The sequence below is a fragment of the Neovison vison genome, chromosome 3 (assembly GCF_020171115.1).
Source record: "Neovison vison isolate M4711 chromosome 3, ASM_NN_V1, whole genome shotgun sequence".
In the NCBI taxonomy this organism is placed as follows: Eukaryota; Metazoa; Chordata; class Mammalia; order Carnivora; family Mustelidae; genus Neogale; species Neogale vison.
In genome coordinates this window covers 102,486,979-102,503,881 of record NC_058093.1, presented here as the reverse complement: position 1 = coordinate 102,503,881, position 16,903 = coordinate 102,486,979, and the positions used below count along the sequence as shown (strand labels likewise).

At 49.5% G+C, this 16,903-nt stretch overlaps 1 protein-coding gene across 1 annotated transcript; it reads right to left on the bottom strand.

Annotated features, from left to right (window-relative positions):
* Positions 1 to 2,914: 2,914 nt before the first annotated feature.
* On the bottom strand, positions 2,915 to 15,572 carry LOC122901870 (5-hydroxytryptamine receptor 5B). Its single transcript, XM_044240950.1, has 2 exons — positions 14,760 to 15,572; positions 2,915 to 3,677 (listed from the first exon to the last, which is right to left on the bottom strand). Exons 1-2 carry the CDS (start codon positions 15,537 to 15,539, stop codon positions 3,345 to 3,347), a joined length of 1,113 nt encoding a protein of 370 aa, XP_044096885.1. The 5' UTR covers positions 15,540 to 15,572; the 3' UTR covers positions 2,915 to 3,344.
* Between the last annotated feature and the right edge of the window lie 1,331 nt (positions 15,573 to 16,903).

Below are 16,903 nucleotides of genomic sequence, written 5' to 3'. Positions count from 1 at the left end.
GGAAGAAACATGGAGGCCATGCTAAAGGGGAGAAAAGGAGCACGCTTTATGCATTGTACATGACTCATTATAAAATAATATGATTAGGTTAGCCCCATCCATCCTACAGACTGGAACTTTGTGAAATTGGATTCTGACCTGAACATACTTTAGCAAATGAATCTCCACAAGGAAGAGACTAATTCCATCCTCCCACCCCCATCTTAGGTGCTGCAAGCAAAGAGATTTGAGGCAGAGGAGAGACATGCTTATTAAAGAAGTCCCTGCAATGTTCTTGATAAGTCAGATACTTTGTCAATAGATTGTTACTCTGATGCTCTCATTAAAAAGAATTACAAGTGCAGCCTTACATAGTCATCACCTGATCTGTTTCAGAAATTAAGCATTTTTTAGGGGCACCTGGGTGGCTCAGCATTAAGCAGCTGCCTTCGGCTCAGGTCATGAGCCCAGGATCCTGAGATCCAGCCCTGCATCAGGCTCCCTGCTCTGTGGGGAGCCTGCTTCTCCCTCTCATGCTCCCCCTGCTTGTGTTCCCTCTCTTGCTGTTTGCTGTGTCTCTGTCAAGTAAATAAATAAAATCTTTTTTAAAAAAAGAAATTGAGCATTTTGTAGTTATAATGGTAGCCAGGGAAAGTCTTCTTAACTGAAGAAAAGGGTCAAGTCTGAAAGGTCCAATAGAAATTGTCACCAAGTCAGCAAGCCAGCAACCTCCTTTTCAGAAGGGCTCCACATACATAATTCCTTCCGCCTGGGATGCTTCCATCATGATCCACAATTAAGTCAAAGCCCAGGCCAAATGAGCACAATCATCAAGCATTCTACTCAGTAGGATGAGTAAACCAAAAAATTCTACAAACGCCCCCGGCCAACTCTACTTAGACTCTTCCTCTAAGGATCCTGCCTGGAATCCAATGAGAACAATGCAAGCAGACCCACTACACCAGGTGCAGGGCTCATGCTGCAAAACGCAGGCAAACACTGAAACATGGAGTCCAGGCCGACGTCCATTGAGTTCCCATCCTTTCCCAGCCTTGGAGACAGGCAGACTTGAGTCCAGATACCAGTGCTACCATGTACTCGTGTGACCACAGACAGGCTACTTACCCTCTTGGGACAGGGTTCAATGAGGACAATACCTACCTTGTAGGATAGAGGTAGGATTAAATGAGCATTTGTATATAAAACCCAGTACAACAGCAGCACATGGTGGGTGCTAGATAATTAGTATGAAGAGACAGGGAAGAAGATTTCTAATACCACCTCGTGTATTTCAGCCGGTAGGGGAAAATCCCTGATAGCCCCAAGCTTGAGCTCTAGTCCTTCAAACACAACAGTGTGCCCATTCCTTTCTTCCCTGTCTTGGTTCACAGAGGATTTGAGGTGGCTTGTAGGAAATAGACAGACAATGATAGTTAAAATACAAACAGAACAGAAAACACTAGGATAAGGAAAACATAAGTGGGAATTGGAATTATAAACTGGCTAGAAACCTTAGACACAGATCAATAGGATGCCAGTTCCTACACAGATTCCAAAGTTAGGCCAGAAATATGGTTTATTCTTCCTAATCAAGGGAAAAATGGAAACATCATAAATTAAAAGTCCTCATTATCACACGAAAACATGCTTCACAAAGAGTGGAACAGATGACTTTACATTTTTATGTGAAATGCATTGACATGTTTCATATGACTTTTTTGTGAAGTATCTTCCAATGAAAGAATAAAATTCCAAAATATGACTCCAAGAAGGCTGGTGTAGGGAGCACTATTGTGGTGTCCCAACTACTAGCCACAGAGGAATGGTTAGACCAGGTGCTCTCCCCCGACTGCCTTCAATTCCCTCCCCTCTACAGGGCTGACATGGAGCAAAGTCAGGACTGTGGATGGTTTGAGGTTGTACGGGTCCTCAATGGCAAAAACACAAAGTTCGGTAAACAGAGGTGGTTTCTAACTCATTCGGTGACAAAATCTGATCTGACTCCACGCTAGCTAGCTATTCTTAGTCTTTTCTCACAGTGTAAATATTCATTTATTTTACTGCACCTGTTGAGTAGAGACTGCTGGCCCAACCCAGATGGGGGTGTTGCCTAATTTATTCAATATACACCAGATTGCCTTTCTAACACTTAAAAACACTCCTAAGTTCCAAAGCCCATCTGGTCCCAAAGATTTTGGAGAAAGGCACTGTGGATAAACCCCAAATTATAGGTCCTCTATGGTATAAGCTTAAAGAATGTCTATGTACCTCAAACATCCAGTGAGCTGATGGGGGAGTGAACTATTTGTATACATTGAAAACCCGAATCAGTAAGCAATCAGCCCTTCTCCAAAATCACAGGGACTGTGGCCAGCATGACTCAGTCCAGGTATCGCCTCTCATCCAGGCCCTGGGATCCCTAAATGCCTGGGCCACATTTGGTATTTTCGGGAAGGCCAAGATTCACTACGGCAGCTTGGGGTGGTTTTGCCATAGACAGCAGTCATCTCTGTTTCAGTGGCATATGTGAGTGTGTGTGTGTGTGTGTGTGTGGGTGTGTGATCGATCATACATATGAATGATTTTGAGCCTAGAAATCAATGCTTCAAAAGTATTTTTATTACACATACAAGTCCATATGGTGGAGTGCTGGGAACATTTCTCCTAGGGGCTCTCCCTTGTTGGGAAGCAGAGAAAGGACCGCACCGGGGTCCTCAACACTGGCCGGCTGCACAGTAGAATCCCCTAGGGAGCTTTAAAACACACTCCTGCCTGGGTCTCACCACCCCCACCCCTTCGGGAAGGCCAATTTAATTGATCTAAAGACAATCTAAGCATCCAGCACTGTCTCTCACTGACGAAAAAAGAGCTCAATGATATAAATGATCAGACTTCTCTGAAAGCCTGATTGATTCAGTAGCTAGAGGTTGCACTAGACACTTTTTATTGGGCCCCAAAGCGGGCCACTGGGGCTCGATGCAGACGGATCCCCTCGGAGAAATAGGGTATTAAAGGAAAGGCAAGTCAGCTTCGACTCTTTTGTCCATTCCAACCAGTTAGCAGTAACTGGAGCGCTGTCGGCAAAGGATCCCGAGGCAGACATCCTGCTCTGTGGAGAAACGTGCCACGATCGATTAGCTATGTCTGCCACACATCCCGGGAGAGGACCTACAGGCACGCTTTCCACACATGCGCAGTCTTTCCAGAGAGCCGTGGGCATCGCTGTTCCTACAGTCCAGGCCCCATGGTACGGCTCACGCCGTGGTACGGCTCTGCTATGGGGCAAGTCTCCTAGATGCCTGGAGCGGGCAGAGATACCAGTTCCCTGCGCACAGCCCTACCACGTGTCTTCCCGAGCCCTAGGTTTATCTCTGCTTGCTGAAGAGGCTCTTGAAGGCGTTGTTGTAGTTCTTGTTAAACGCTGTGTAAATCAGGGGGTTAAAGAAAGAATTGGAGTAGCCCAGCCACAAGAAGATGCTTTTCCAGATGGGGGGCAGGCTGCAGGCACAGAGGGGGCTGATGAGCTCCGCCAGGAAGAAGGGGATCCAGCACAGTACAAACACGCCGATGAGAATGCCCACCATCACGGCGGCCCGCTTCTCCTTCTGCTCCCGCCACGAGTCCCCGCTCATCTGAAAGGCCACCACCGGGCGCCGCGCCGTGAACACCATCTCCGCCTCGTGAGGGGCCTCCTTCACCTTGGAACAAAGGAAACGTGCGGTTAACACACGAAACCTGACCCTGGATGATAAAGCGGCACGGAGCTGCTCCCGCGTGGCCAACACCTCTCCGGCAGCCTCGTTCAGGATGGGCTTACACCGTAATCCAAACAAAATGTTGTGAAAATGTTCCTGAAACTGTAGGTTAAAATAAGCCCCGAAGGCAGCGGCGGGTGGGGGTGGGGGGAGGTGGGGGAGGGGTAGGCCTGGAGGAAGTCCTGGGTGGCTCAGTCGGTTAAGTATCTGCCTTCAGCTCAGATCATGATCTCAACGTCCTAGGATCGAGACCCACATCGGGCTCCCTGCTCCAAGGAGAGCCTGCTTCTCCCTCTCCCTTTCCCTCTGCCTGCCACTCTGCCTACTTGTGCTCTCTATCTCTCTGTCAAATAAATAAATAAAATCTTAATTTAAAAAAAAAAAAAGCCCTGAAGGTTCTTCCTGGAGTGAGAGTGGTGGTGCCCACGTTGTTGGATAATAAGATACAAAAAGGGAGAGAGGCAGGTAAGAACAGGAGCCTCAGTGTCAGACTCTGGCTGGAGTTCCAGCCCCAGTGTCCAAACCTGCTACTCCATCTGTGAAATTGGGTGACAAAGTCCTCTCCCCCCATCGTAAGGCCACTGTGGAAGTGAACTGGGAATGTGCTGGATGCCCAGAGCAACCCCTGGCACATGCCCCTGTTGGATACTCATGGAGTGGGCGGAGGGCTGGGACTAGGACCCCAAAGAGAACAGATCCCAGCCCAGCCATGAAGTTCAAAGCTGGAGAGGCAGCCTATAAACACCAATACTGCAAGAAATTATACAACGATGTGGTAAATGGATTCCATTTAGATTCTGCAGTCCCTACTGCCTAGCTTTAAAACAACAACTGAAATGCCTTTGCAGTAATAACTCCCATTGAAGCAGCCTGCAGCACACGGTCCACTCCTGTTCACCTCTCAGGTCCACCAGCCCTCTCAGAGTGGCCTCTCTGATGCTATGAACTCAAACACATCTCCCAGTTTGGTACTCCTTTCTCTTCTTCTGTAGAGATCTGTGCAATTCTGGCTATTACACCTGTTCCCCAACCCTGGGCCAAGCTGAACCAGGGCTGGGACTGTGTCTTCCTTGTACATGCACCTGCCCAACAGCAGCATCTGGTGCCTGGCCTGAACTCAGGAAACAGTTGCTGAATGAGCCAGAGATCATGACAACACAACAGTCCGCACCTGCGTTTCCCTCCTACCCGGGTGCTGCCAGCCGTGGCCACAGACGCTGGTGGCGCAGGGGGCCAAGAGGCTCCCAGACTCGCATGCACACAACTAGGAGCAGCTGGCAGGACAGCCCCACGACCGTGGAGAGCCACACGGGACCGCAGCACACACACACACACACCTGCATCTCTCACTGGGTCAGGACAGCCAAAACCAAAAGGTGGAGGAGCCCCCAGGTGGCCTGACCTCAGCACCACCTTCGAATTCAGTGTCTTCCGCTTCTCCCGCCATAGCCCCCAGCTCCTCCAGGTGGAAAGTCACTACATCAGCCACAGTCATGTGGACAAAGTAGAGTTCTCTCCTTTGCCAGCACAACACCTGGTCTCCTCCCACCTGCCCCTTGGAAGTCATCAATGACAAGGCAAGGGAAGCCAGCAAGGGAATAGACAGCATTTACCTCTCCCCACCCTGCACCCCCACAGAGGCCAGCCAGAGGCCCTCTGATGGGCCCTTCCAAGGTTTGCCGGATCCCCATGGGCAGGTGTGAGACCCATGTCCTCATCCGCCTTATGAAGAGACTGTGCTGACCTAGTCCCTCATAGTGGACCATCCTCAAGTCATCAAACAAGTCTCAGCCACAAAAAGGTGCCATCCTGAAACCAGTTCATGAATACTGAGCCATGTCGTGGGGAGGGAGCAACGTTATCAGTGCAGGAACGGAAGTGGAAGGTGGCGAGTTTGTTTTCCTCCCTAAGGGCTCAGAAATGGGCACTTTTCCAGCAAACCTGGCTTCCCAGGCACTTGAGTCCCTTCCCAGGGTAAGGAAATTCCAAATTCTTATTATGCTATTGAGGCAAAGAAATGTAGTGACTTCGGTTCCAAAGGGCTCCTGAGAGAAGAGGAAACAGAAAAGGCAAGTTCACTGAAAAAGTCGGTTTAAAGGACCTGGCCTCCAGCACTGAGACGTTAGCAGAACCCAGCTCTGCTCCTCCACGGCATCTGTTTGCTAGAAGCCATTTTCCTAAACTCTCCCCCTGAGCCTGCTACACCCCATGCAGAGGGAGATGCTGGAAGAGTGTGCAATCTTTCTAGAAACGGCTTCAAAGAGACTGAGTCAACCTGGGATGACGATTCCAGCTTGCAAGGAGACTGACTAGCTTGACTTTTGTCATCTGACATGTGATATCCAATAGAAAGCCAAAAGAGGCTAAAAACAGCCCAGAGAAGTTATCATAAAACAGACACTATGCTAAAGGTTTGGAAGGGATGACTTGAATTCATTTTTGCATCCAACTTTTGAGGTATTATTATCTCCATTTTAGAGTTGGGAAAACACTCTGGGTAGCTAAATACCTTGTCCAAGATCACCCAGTTGCCAATGGTAAGAGCTGGAAGTCAAATGGGAGTATTTTGAACTGGAGACCACACTCTCAAACCCTACCTGTTCTGCACCTTTAGTAAAGGTGATTGATCTGGATGGGTTCCAAAAGAATATATCTTTTTATTTTCTTTTTTTTTTAAGATTGTATTTATTTATTGAGAGACAGAGAGCACGAGTGGGATGAGGGGCTGTGGGAGAAGCAGACTCCCCACTGAGCAGGGAGTCCAATGTGGGGCTCAATCCCAAGACCCCAAGATCATGCCCTGAGCTGAAGGCAGATGCTTAACCCACTGAGCCACCCAGATGCCACAATAGAATCTACTTTAAGAATATATATGCTTGGGGTGCCTGGGTGGCTCGGTGGGTTGGGCCTCTGCCTTCAGCTAAGGTCATGATCTCAGGGTCCTGGGGTCAAGCCCTGCATTGGGCTTTCTGCTCAGTGGGGAGCCTGCTTCCCCCTCTCTCTCTGCCTGCCTCTCTACCTACTTGTGATCTCTCTCTCTGTGTCAAATAAATAAATAAAAGCTTCTTTAAAAAAAAAAAAATATATATGCTTGAAAGAAGATATCCAAATGGCCAACAGACACATGAAAAAGTTCTCAACATCGCTCGACATCAGGGACATACAAACCAAAACCACAGTGAGATACCACCTCACACCAGTCAGAACAGCTAATATTAACAAGTCACGATAGATGCTGGCAAGGATGTAGAGAAAGGGGACTCCTCCTACACTGTTGGTGGGAATGCAAGCTGGTGCAGCCACTTTGAAAAAGAGCATGGACAGTGGGTTAAGCCACTGCCTTCGGCTCAGGTCATGATCTCAGGGTCCTGGGATCGAGTCCCGCATCGGGCTCTCTGCTCAGCGGGGAGCCTGCTTCCTCCTCTCTCTCTCTGCCTGCCTCTCTGCCTACTTGTGATCTCTCTCTGTCAAATAAATAAATAAAAAAAGAAAGAAAGAAAAAGAGCATGGAGGTTCCTCAAAAAGCTGAAAATAGAGCTATCCTATGACCCAGCAATCGCACAACTGAGTATTTACCTTAAAGGTACAAATGTAGGGATGCGAAGGGGCAAGTGCACCCCAATGTTTATAGCAGCAATGTCCACAATAGCCAAACTATGAAAAGAACCTAGATGTCCATCAAAAGATGAATGGATAAAGAAGATGTGATATATATATGGAATATACATGGAATAATATGCACCAATCAAAAGAAATGAAATCTTGCCATTTGCAATGATATGGATGGAACTAGAGGGTATTATGCTGAGTGAAATAAGTCAATCAGAGAAAGACAATTACCATATGATCTCCCTGATATGAGGAATTTGAGAGGCAGGATGGGGGCGCTGAGGGGTACGGAAGGGAAAAATGAAACAAGATGAGATTGGGAGGGAGACAAACCATAAGAAACTCTTAATCTCACAAAACAAGCTGAGGGTTGCTGATGGGTGGGGGGGAGGGATAGTGTTATGGACATTGGGGAGGGTATATGCTGTGGCGAGTGCTGTGAAATGTGTTATGCCTGATGATTCACACACCTGTATCTCTGGGGCAAATAGGACATTATATGTTAATAAAAATAATTTTAAAAAAGAATATATATGCTTGAGATTTCTTCAGTGTGGACATGTATGGCTTCGTGGTGATTTCTAGGGTCTCTGGCCACCAGCTCTGGGGCCATTCCTGAACTTCTCCATCTCTCCTTCTTGTCTTCTCTCCCCTCACCTCTTCACCCTGACCTCCCTCTGCACGTCCATCTAAACATAAAGCCTGACCATTCAGGCTTTAAAGGGCCTCTGACCTCCAGTTAGAAACCTCCCTTAATCTGCAGGAAAGAGTACGGGCTATTGAAGGCACACGACCAGTAGGACCCTGGCCCTTTTGGGTCCTGCTATAAAAGGAAAAGGGCTCTGAATACACAGAAGTTTGGAGACACCAAATGCCATGGCCAAGGCCACAAAAGAGGGAAAAAGCAGAATTAAGGTGCCCGCCTGCTCTGTCTGGTTCTGGAGCTGTATGGCCTCTCTCTGCCAATACTGAGATGGGGACCTCAAAGATGAGTGTACCTTTACATTTCATAGAATCTGAGGCTTTTTCATATGAAATTAATTAAGGACCAGATCTGCCAGACACTATATGCTTAGACACTTATTAACCACCTACTATGTGTATGGGGACTCTGTAGTAGAATTTCCCATCAAGTCCCAGTTTGAAATATTCTGTTCCACTATTCCCACCAGGACTCTGAGGCCAGGGAAAAGATTCCAAATTGTTTAGAATGCTGTGTCACCACCAACAGGCCAGGACAACAGGGACGATGAGTGTCCTGTCCCCTGAAGAGTACCTAGCACCTATTATCACATATGGTATACAGTAAAATCAGTAAAAATCTATTGAATTAGGAGGTTTGGGAGAGATGATTCTTTTGCCGGTCTCTTGCATTTGTGCACATTTTGCTAGCAAAGACCCAGGGTTAGACTGGCTTATTGAGGATGTTTGTAAAGCAAACAACCGTGGAAGACAGAGATAGTGTCTCCCCATGGAAAAGCAGACAGTTTGGCTTGTGGCCCTGTATAAAAGATTCAGGTTTCCAGAGAACAGAAGGCAGGTTTATTTATGGTCCGACACTGGGCAATATAGATTTGAGATCTCTCCTCTAGGAGTTTCTCTGCCATGATTTTGGACCTCAGTGTTCTACTGAGAAGTTCAACCTTCTCCAAGAACTACACAGATTTGAGAAGTAGATCATTGCAAGGTCACTGGTGAAGACACACGGTTCCCGTGCCATACCTGCCTACCCCCGCCACCTGTCTCCTCTCCCCCTCCACTCTTCCCCAACAATCCAATCAGAGAGAAAAGAGAAATGGAAGTAGAGGTAAAGAGACAGAATGAATATAACAATGTAAGGGGAACAGCAAGAGAGAAGTTTATAGAGACTAGAAGGCCAGAAGCATTTCTGAAGGTGTAGAGGAAACACTCCTTGGCACATCCAAGTACTTCTGGAAACTTGCAGGCTCTTAGGGGCCAATCTTAAAAGAATCAAACCATAAACCAGATTTTTTTATTACCACTGATACAATTTGATTCATAAAATGTACTTTCCTAAAGTTAAAATAAGCTTGCAGTCTGGCATGAGAAAGTGTTTGAGCCCACAGTTCTTTTAATAGATGGAATCAGAACAAGGGTGGTGATTTTCCACCACTCTTCCCGTACCCAAGTTCTGACAAGCCTAGTCTTCGGGGTGGTCCAAATGACAACTAAACGTTGGACAAGTGACAAAAACATATGGGTTCTGTACAGATTTCAGGTCACTCAAGGCTTATGTGCTATATGCTTACAACACAAAAAGTTATTTATGCTAATACACAGAGTTAGCTTAGCAAGGCAAGTATTTATAATGCAACATTATCTAACACTCAGATCCAAGTTGTCACAAACCCTACAGTTCAGTATTACACATCTATTTTGTCCTTTACTGTGTGCAAAGTGCTTTCCCATTATAGTGTTGAGTCTCTCAGGACCATTCATTGTATTCTGGACTAACTTCTAGCAGAGCAACTATAAGACTTTATTAAATTTTTAATTCTATAGTTGTGGTCTACTAAAATTAATCCTTGGAGAACAGAGACCCTGCTCACTCATTCTTTGAAACTTCAGAGGCTCCTACATTGCCTGATTTGCAAGTCAGTAACAGTCAATCAAGTAATTCTGAGCACCATTTGTGTGTCTTATGGCAATGGCTTTGAAATCTGTCCACAAGTTCACTGATACTTTTCCAAAGGTGGAGCCTAATTCCCCTTCCCTTGGGTGTGGGCTGCAGTTGACAACTCACTTCTAGTGAATAGACTATAGGGAAAGAGATCTCATGTAACTTCTGAGACCAGTTTGTAAAAGGCATTTGCAGTTCCCTCCTTGCTGTGCTCTCCAGGAAGAAGGGAAGTCAGCTGCCATGTTGTGACAACACCCAAGCAGCCCTGGGGAGGCCTCCTGCTAACAGCCATGTGGGTCAGCCATCTTGGAAGCAGTCTCCAGCTCCAGTGAAGCCTTCAAATGACCGCCGCCCCACCCGACATTTTGGCTACAACTGCATGAGACCTGGAGCCCAGAAGGGCAAAGCCATTCCCATGTCTGACCCACCGGAAACTGTGGGTTAATACGTGTTTGTTGTTTTACACCACTAAGCTTTGGGCTAGTTTGTTACACAAGCGAGAAGTAACTCTCCTATGTAGGATGGTGAGTAATAGTAGTAATAAGAATAAAATCACAATTCATTATTTATAACTTACAAGAGGAATTGTAAAGAATAATAATGAAGATGCTGCAGCAGATTGCATTCATGGTTTGCTATTTTTGACACCCCCATACACCATTAACTCATTTACTCATCACAAGAATATTATAAGCAGGTGGCCATACTTCCATTTTACCTACAAGGAAATGCAGGCTTAAATTAAGTCTCTTGGCTACAGTGCTAATAAGTGGCACAAAAAGAATTGATATCCAGGTCTCCTTGCTTCCAAATCCCCTGCTCCTAACCACTAGGCACATGTTTACTGAGTGAGCGAGCAAGTGAGTGAAGGGTGTCGACATTATCACATTCATGAGCCCCAGGCATCTCTGCTTCTGTGGGCCCCTGCCTCCATTAAAAAATATTAAAAATTATATTTTTTGTCCATATTATTATGAAGACTACTATAACCGAGGCTGGCTACATTACTATATATTCATTGCTCTTACATTCATTCTTCCCCTAATTTTAAAAGAAATTAAAATCAAACCATTTCCATGGGCCCCTAAAAGCACTGTGGCTACTGTGCCTAATGAATAATTAGGCCCTGCTCATGAACACGGGCATGGCAATCAAACAATTGGAAAAAAAAAGTTTTGAGGTCACATTTTAAAAGCCAAAGACATAATCTCCATTGATTTTGCTTTTTTCTTCTTCTCAATAGTAGAGGGCACAGGCCAGTGGAAAATAATCATGACCTGTGGGGGTCGTTTGGTGGGGTTGGGGGGGGCAAAACACACTTTATATGTGGTGCTCATTCTAGAAAGCTGAAGGAAAGGAGGGCAGGGTGGGTATGAACCCCGCCTCCTGAGTGTCTCCGTGCTCAGCTGTGGTCAGCTCTCCTGGGAGCATAGTTTTGAGCCCCTGCTCCCATGATGCCCCACCTTGACTGGGATATGGCTGCCTCCTTCCTGTGGGCAATGGAACGGTGCTCAGCAGTTAAGTCCCTGGAGGCAGACAGCATGGAGGATTGACAAAGTTAAGAACAGTGACCTCAGCTTCTCCACTCAATAACTCTGTGGTCGTAGCTGAACTGACTTTGCAGTGACTTAGTTTCATCAACTACAAGATGAGGGCTGGTGGTAAAGACAGTATTCACCGAATTATCCACACGCTTCCCTGGATGTTTGGCTGGCCAAGGCTGAGGACAGAACTGACACGTGCCCACTTTAGGGGAAGGCTGCTAGAAGCTGCTATATTTCCATCCATCCCTTCCCCTCACGCAGCAACCTGGAAGCCAGTCATTCTAGACCACAGAGCGAGATAATGGCAAGGGGTCTAGATCTATGAGTTGCTGCCAGGCGGAGTGCTCTGTGGGAGGGGACCCATCTTGAACTCTTGAGAGTGAGATAAGCTGTCCATTTGGAGCTTACGTGTGGCTGAACAGGTCTTAGCTTATCCGGACTGATCGAGATGATAAGGCCAGCCCAGCTGGGTCCTGGAGATGAGATGAGAGGTTGGAGGCAGAGCATCCAACACAGTGTCTGGATGACAGGACTCACTTAGTAAATGTTGGAAAGTTCTACTTTCCAAAACTACATTTTGCCCCAGAGAAATAAATGACTGCCCAGGAACTGGGGCTCATCCCTTTCTGATCGTATCTCAGTGTTGGGACCTGGCCTCAGAATGGCGAAAACAATGAAGGACGTACACAGCCCTATTACTAGAGCCTTCAGACTCCATAAGTGCTTCTGTCCCCCCACAGAAAGCAGTACAGACACACTGCAGCACCTAAATTCAACTCATTTTCCCTAGAGTGTGGGAAATGGCAGCGGGGAGAGGAGAAGGTAGAGAGGTAGTATTACAGGTATATTATTGTAAGTTTCCATTCAGGTGTCTTGTGTCCAGAAGCTTGTAGATGCTGACTGAGCAGCATCTCCAGGCATCTGAGTGAGGGCTGCCCAAAGCCTAAGGAAGCAGGATGCTCTCTGATATCATGCCATCTACAATCTCAGCATCACGTGACTTGAGAGTCCCAGCCATAGCTTAGATGGATACTGTGTTTTAGAGAAGAGAACTTGCAGTCTAAAGCAGGGGAAGGGCTTGCCCTGGGTCCCACTGCCAGCAAATGGAAAATCATAGCACTGGCCCTGTCTCCCAGAGCTCTTTCTCTCCACCCATGGCTACCCCAGATTGGCCAGGTTCTTGTTAACTCTCTTCGTGGTATCTATCACTTGCCTGAATGGGGCTTTCAAAAATGAATGCCAAACTCAGGCTTGGCAAGCCTTTCTGGCAACCATTCCACCATGATTTCTCTAGGTGCACATTGGATTGATGTAGCTATTCAAAGTCAGCCTACCTCTGCAATCAGACAGAAAAGCTATAATCATCCCAGGCATTTCCAAGGGACCTTTCAAAGAACATCATTAATTCTGAATAAAGCTCTCCCCTACCAACACTTTCCAATTATAGCCTTGACATTCCTATTTTATGCTACAAAATCCCTCTGCCATTTAATGAAGAGGAAAAAGCCTGCTTTTTAAAACACATATGTTTGAGTAGCCTACGTATCTGAGTTAACTTTCCAAAATTAAAACAAAACTAACAACAGAAAACTTACTGTCCCTTACCCCCGGGGCCCCTCCCACCAGCAGTCCTTCCTTGAGCCATACACAGTGGTCTCCCCCTCCTTCTTCTTTTCCATGCTTTTGCTTCCCTTCTCAAAGTTTCAGTTATCTGTCATCAACCAAGGTCCGGAAGTAGACGATTCTCCTGATTCCTCCAGGTCGGTGGTAGCCTAACATGACATCATCACAATGTCTACGTCATCACCCCGCTTCATCTCATCATGTGGGCATTTTATCATCTCACAGCATCACCAGAGGAAAGGTGAGTACAGTAAAATATTTTGAGAGAGATCACATTCACATAGTTTTTATTATAGTATATTATTATAATTGTATTTTTATCATTAGGAATGTTGTTAACCTCTGTGTCTAATTTATAAATTAAACTCTTAGGTAAGTATGTATAGGAAAAAAAAACAGTATTAATGATTCAGCGCTCTGCGGTTTTAGGCATCTCCTGGGGGTCTTGGAAAGTATGCCTGTGGACAAAGGGCAACTACTCTATTGTATTTGGGAAGGGACAAAAAAAAAAAAAATCCTCTTATTGTTCTCCAGGACTCAGAGCCTGACCACCACCCCCCAAAAAGGGAAAGTTTGGGTCGTCTAGGGTGAGGAGGGAGCTGGCATTTATTCGGGTCTGGCCAAAAGACAGAAAGTTCCAGTTCTAAAGGCAATCAGAGAAGGTTCTGCCAAATGCGTGTTCCTCTGTCTCATTCATTTCCAGGATTATGATCTGGACCAGTGCAGACCTGATGCCTACTCCAGCCAGCTCTGCCCCTTCACCCGCGCCCCGGGGTGCCAGGCAGTGTGCTGATTCCTCCCACACTCCGTCAAGTGTGATCATTCCTCACCAAGAACCCTCTGAAGCAGGAATGAACTTGTTTAAAGATGTGGAGAAGAGGCCCGCAGAGATGAAGCAACTAGACCCCATGTCCCAGGCTGGGATCTGAATCGACGGTTCTCTCTCCTTCCAAAGTCGCTAGAGGAAAGCACTGAGGTTGGGGTAGCAAGAGGAAAGTGATACTTAGGCTAGATTTTACACTCACTTCCTCTCTGGCAGGGAGCTGGCCGACAGAGTTCGAGATCCGTTTCTAGCTTGCAGAGGGTGGACCAGGGCACAGCGGAGAAGGAAACCCCAGGAATGTGGAACTCTGCAGGACACTCTCCCAGCGAGCCGCAGTCCCGCTCTGTCTCTTCGGGACCAGGAAGTGGCCGGCTGCCGGAGTCATAGGGACAACGCCACCCCTGGGGAAAGCACCAAGGGCGCGGCTCATGGATCTTGCCCTCAACTCGACCCGGAACGCTGCCCCTGCAAGCCCCCTTGGGCGGCGTGCACCCGCGGCCCCCGCGGCCCCCGCCAGGCCGGGTGCGCGCTTGGTGAAACCCCTTCCCCGGCGCGCCAGGTCCGCACCCCCGCCCCCCGCCGCGTGCGCGCCCCTCAGTGAGCGCTCCGGGAGAGCGCAGGTGCGCAGGTGAGGCGCCCCTCGTGCGCGCTCCGGGAGAGCAGATGACAAACTCTCCGTGCGCTCCCGGTGCGCGCCCCGAGGGTGCCAGCTTCCGCCGCCTGTTCTCGCGGGGACCAAGCCCTGACCTCCCCCTCGACCCCCTGTTCGGCAGGCGGCTCCTCACCTGCACGGGGGCGGGCAGCGGCAGCACTGCCCGGCGGCGGCGGCCGAAACGAAACTTGGCCGCCTTGTAGATCTTCCAGTAGACGAACAGCACCACGCCGAGCGGCAGGTAGAAGGCGCCGCAGGTGGAGAAGACGGCGTAGGAGGGCTCCTGGCTCACCTGGCAGCGCTGGCGCCGCGCATCGTACGCCTCACCCCAGCCGAAGAGCAGCGGCGCTAGGGCGATGAGCGCCGAGAGCGCCCAGGTGAGCGCGATCATGAGCGCCGAGGCGCGGCGGCGGGTGCGCAGCGTGTACTGCAGGTGGCGCGTGATGGTCCAGTAGCGGTCCAGGGCGATGGCCGCCACGTTCCAGATGCTGGCGGTGCAACACAGCACGTCGAAGGAGATCCACACGTGGCACAGGCTCCGGCCCAACCGCCAGCGTCGCCCGGCCGACAGCTCGCTCACCAGGCTCAGGGGCATCACCAGCGCCGCCACGAGCACGTCTGACACAGCCGTCGAGGCCACCAAATTGTGCGGCACACGATGGAAGGCGCGGACACGCAGAATGGTGACCAGAACCAGCAGGTTCCACAGGAAAGTGGCCGCGATCAGCAGCACCAGCAGCGTCACCACCAGCACCGTGAAGACGGAGAAAGGCGGCTCGCGGCCCGGCAGGGCGGAATCGCCCGCGGTCGTCGACCCAACGACCCCGCTGGGGCTCGGGCCCATGCTGCAGGCTTCGGAGCCCTGGGGAAGGGCGACGCCGGTGGCGGCCACCGAGAGGTTAGTGGCTTCCATGGCGCGCGGCGGGGGATCCCGGCTTCCCGACAGGGACACAAGCGCTCCTCCCGGGGCTCGCGTGGACCCGGCAGGTGCGGGCGTGGAAGGGGTCGCTGCGTGCCCCGGGAGGACGGGGGGCAGGTGTCCAAGTCGCCCTACCTTGTGCCTCCTTGGTTCACAGCCCCCTTTTGGCTCGGAACCCTCGTGGACTTCCTTTCCAGTAGAGGGAAAAAAGAGAGTGGGACCCCCTTGGGAGTCCAGGTGGGCTCGGTGCGCCGGGCCCTCCCACCTCTCCGCGCCGTCCCCGGGGCAACGGGCTGTCACAGGGCTGGGAATCTGGGAGCGCCGCCGAGTGTCCGCGCGCAGGGGCGGGCTTGGAGAGGTGCTCCCACCCACAGCGGGCGGCCGCAGGGGCCGGGCTGCACCGGGAAGGGCGGGTGCTGAACACCAGGCAGGCCATCATGCCGCCGCCGCCGTGCGGGGCTCCCCACCTCCGCCCTGCGGAGAGAACCCTAACTGTGGCTGTCTCCGGAGAAGGTTCAGGATCTCTCAGCCTTTCGGTAGCCGCCACCTTCGCGGACCCTTGGGATCCGCCTGGTGGCACGGTTTAACATCGAGAAACAGAGGCGCCCCCCAACCCCTCTCCCAGACGGAGGAGTTCTGGTCTCATGGAATCAAGATCCCACGCATACCTGGAAGAGGAGGTTCGGGTAGTGAGGTACACAAAGGGAGAGACCCTAAGGCCGCCTCCATCCTGCCGCTTCACCCGCGCACTTCTAGCTGGCAGGGGCTTCACGGTGCCTTGAGAAGTTCTCTCTGGCTCGGGGCAGGAAGAGCGCTGCCTCTAGGCAGTGTGGCAGAGGTCCCTGAGAGGTAGCCTTTAGGACCCATCCCCGCCATCCCTAACCCTGCCCCACCACATCCCCATCTGTCCTTCCCACCCCGCCCCCTAGTATTTGCTAACGTCTCTGACTGTGTTACATATCTTCCAGGTCTTCAGATCAAGGTTAAGGCTGGGAATTATTTTTTGTTGACCCTCAGGCAAAGGCAGAAACAGATAGGAAGGGACAAAATCCCCCTAACCTTCTACTGCTCTCCCCCACTTTCAGCCTCAGACTTTTTTTTAAAAGATTTTATTTAAGATTTTTAAAATTTTATTAAGGGAAGAGAGACAGTGAGAAAGGAGACGGAACACAAGCAGGGGGAGTGCCAGAGGGAAAAGCAGGCTTCCTGATGGGCAGGTAGCCCCAGGCAGGGCCAGAGTCCCAGGACCCAAGGGGAAGGCAGACACCTAATGACTGAGCCACCCAGGCACCCCTCAGTCTCACACTTTTAAAAAATAGTTCAGTCAAAATGAATTCAACCCGAGGCTGCATTACTTC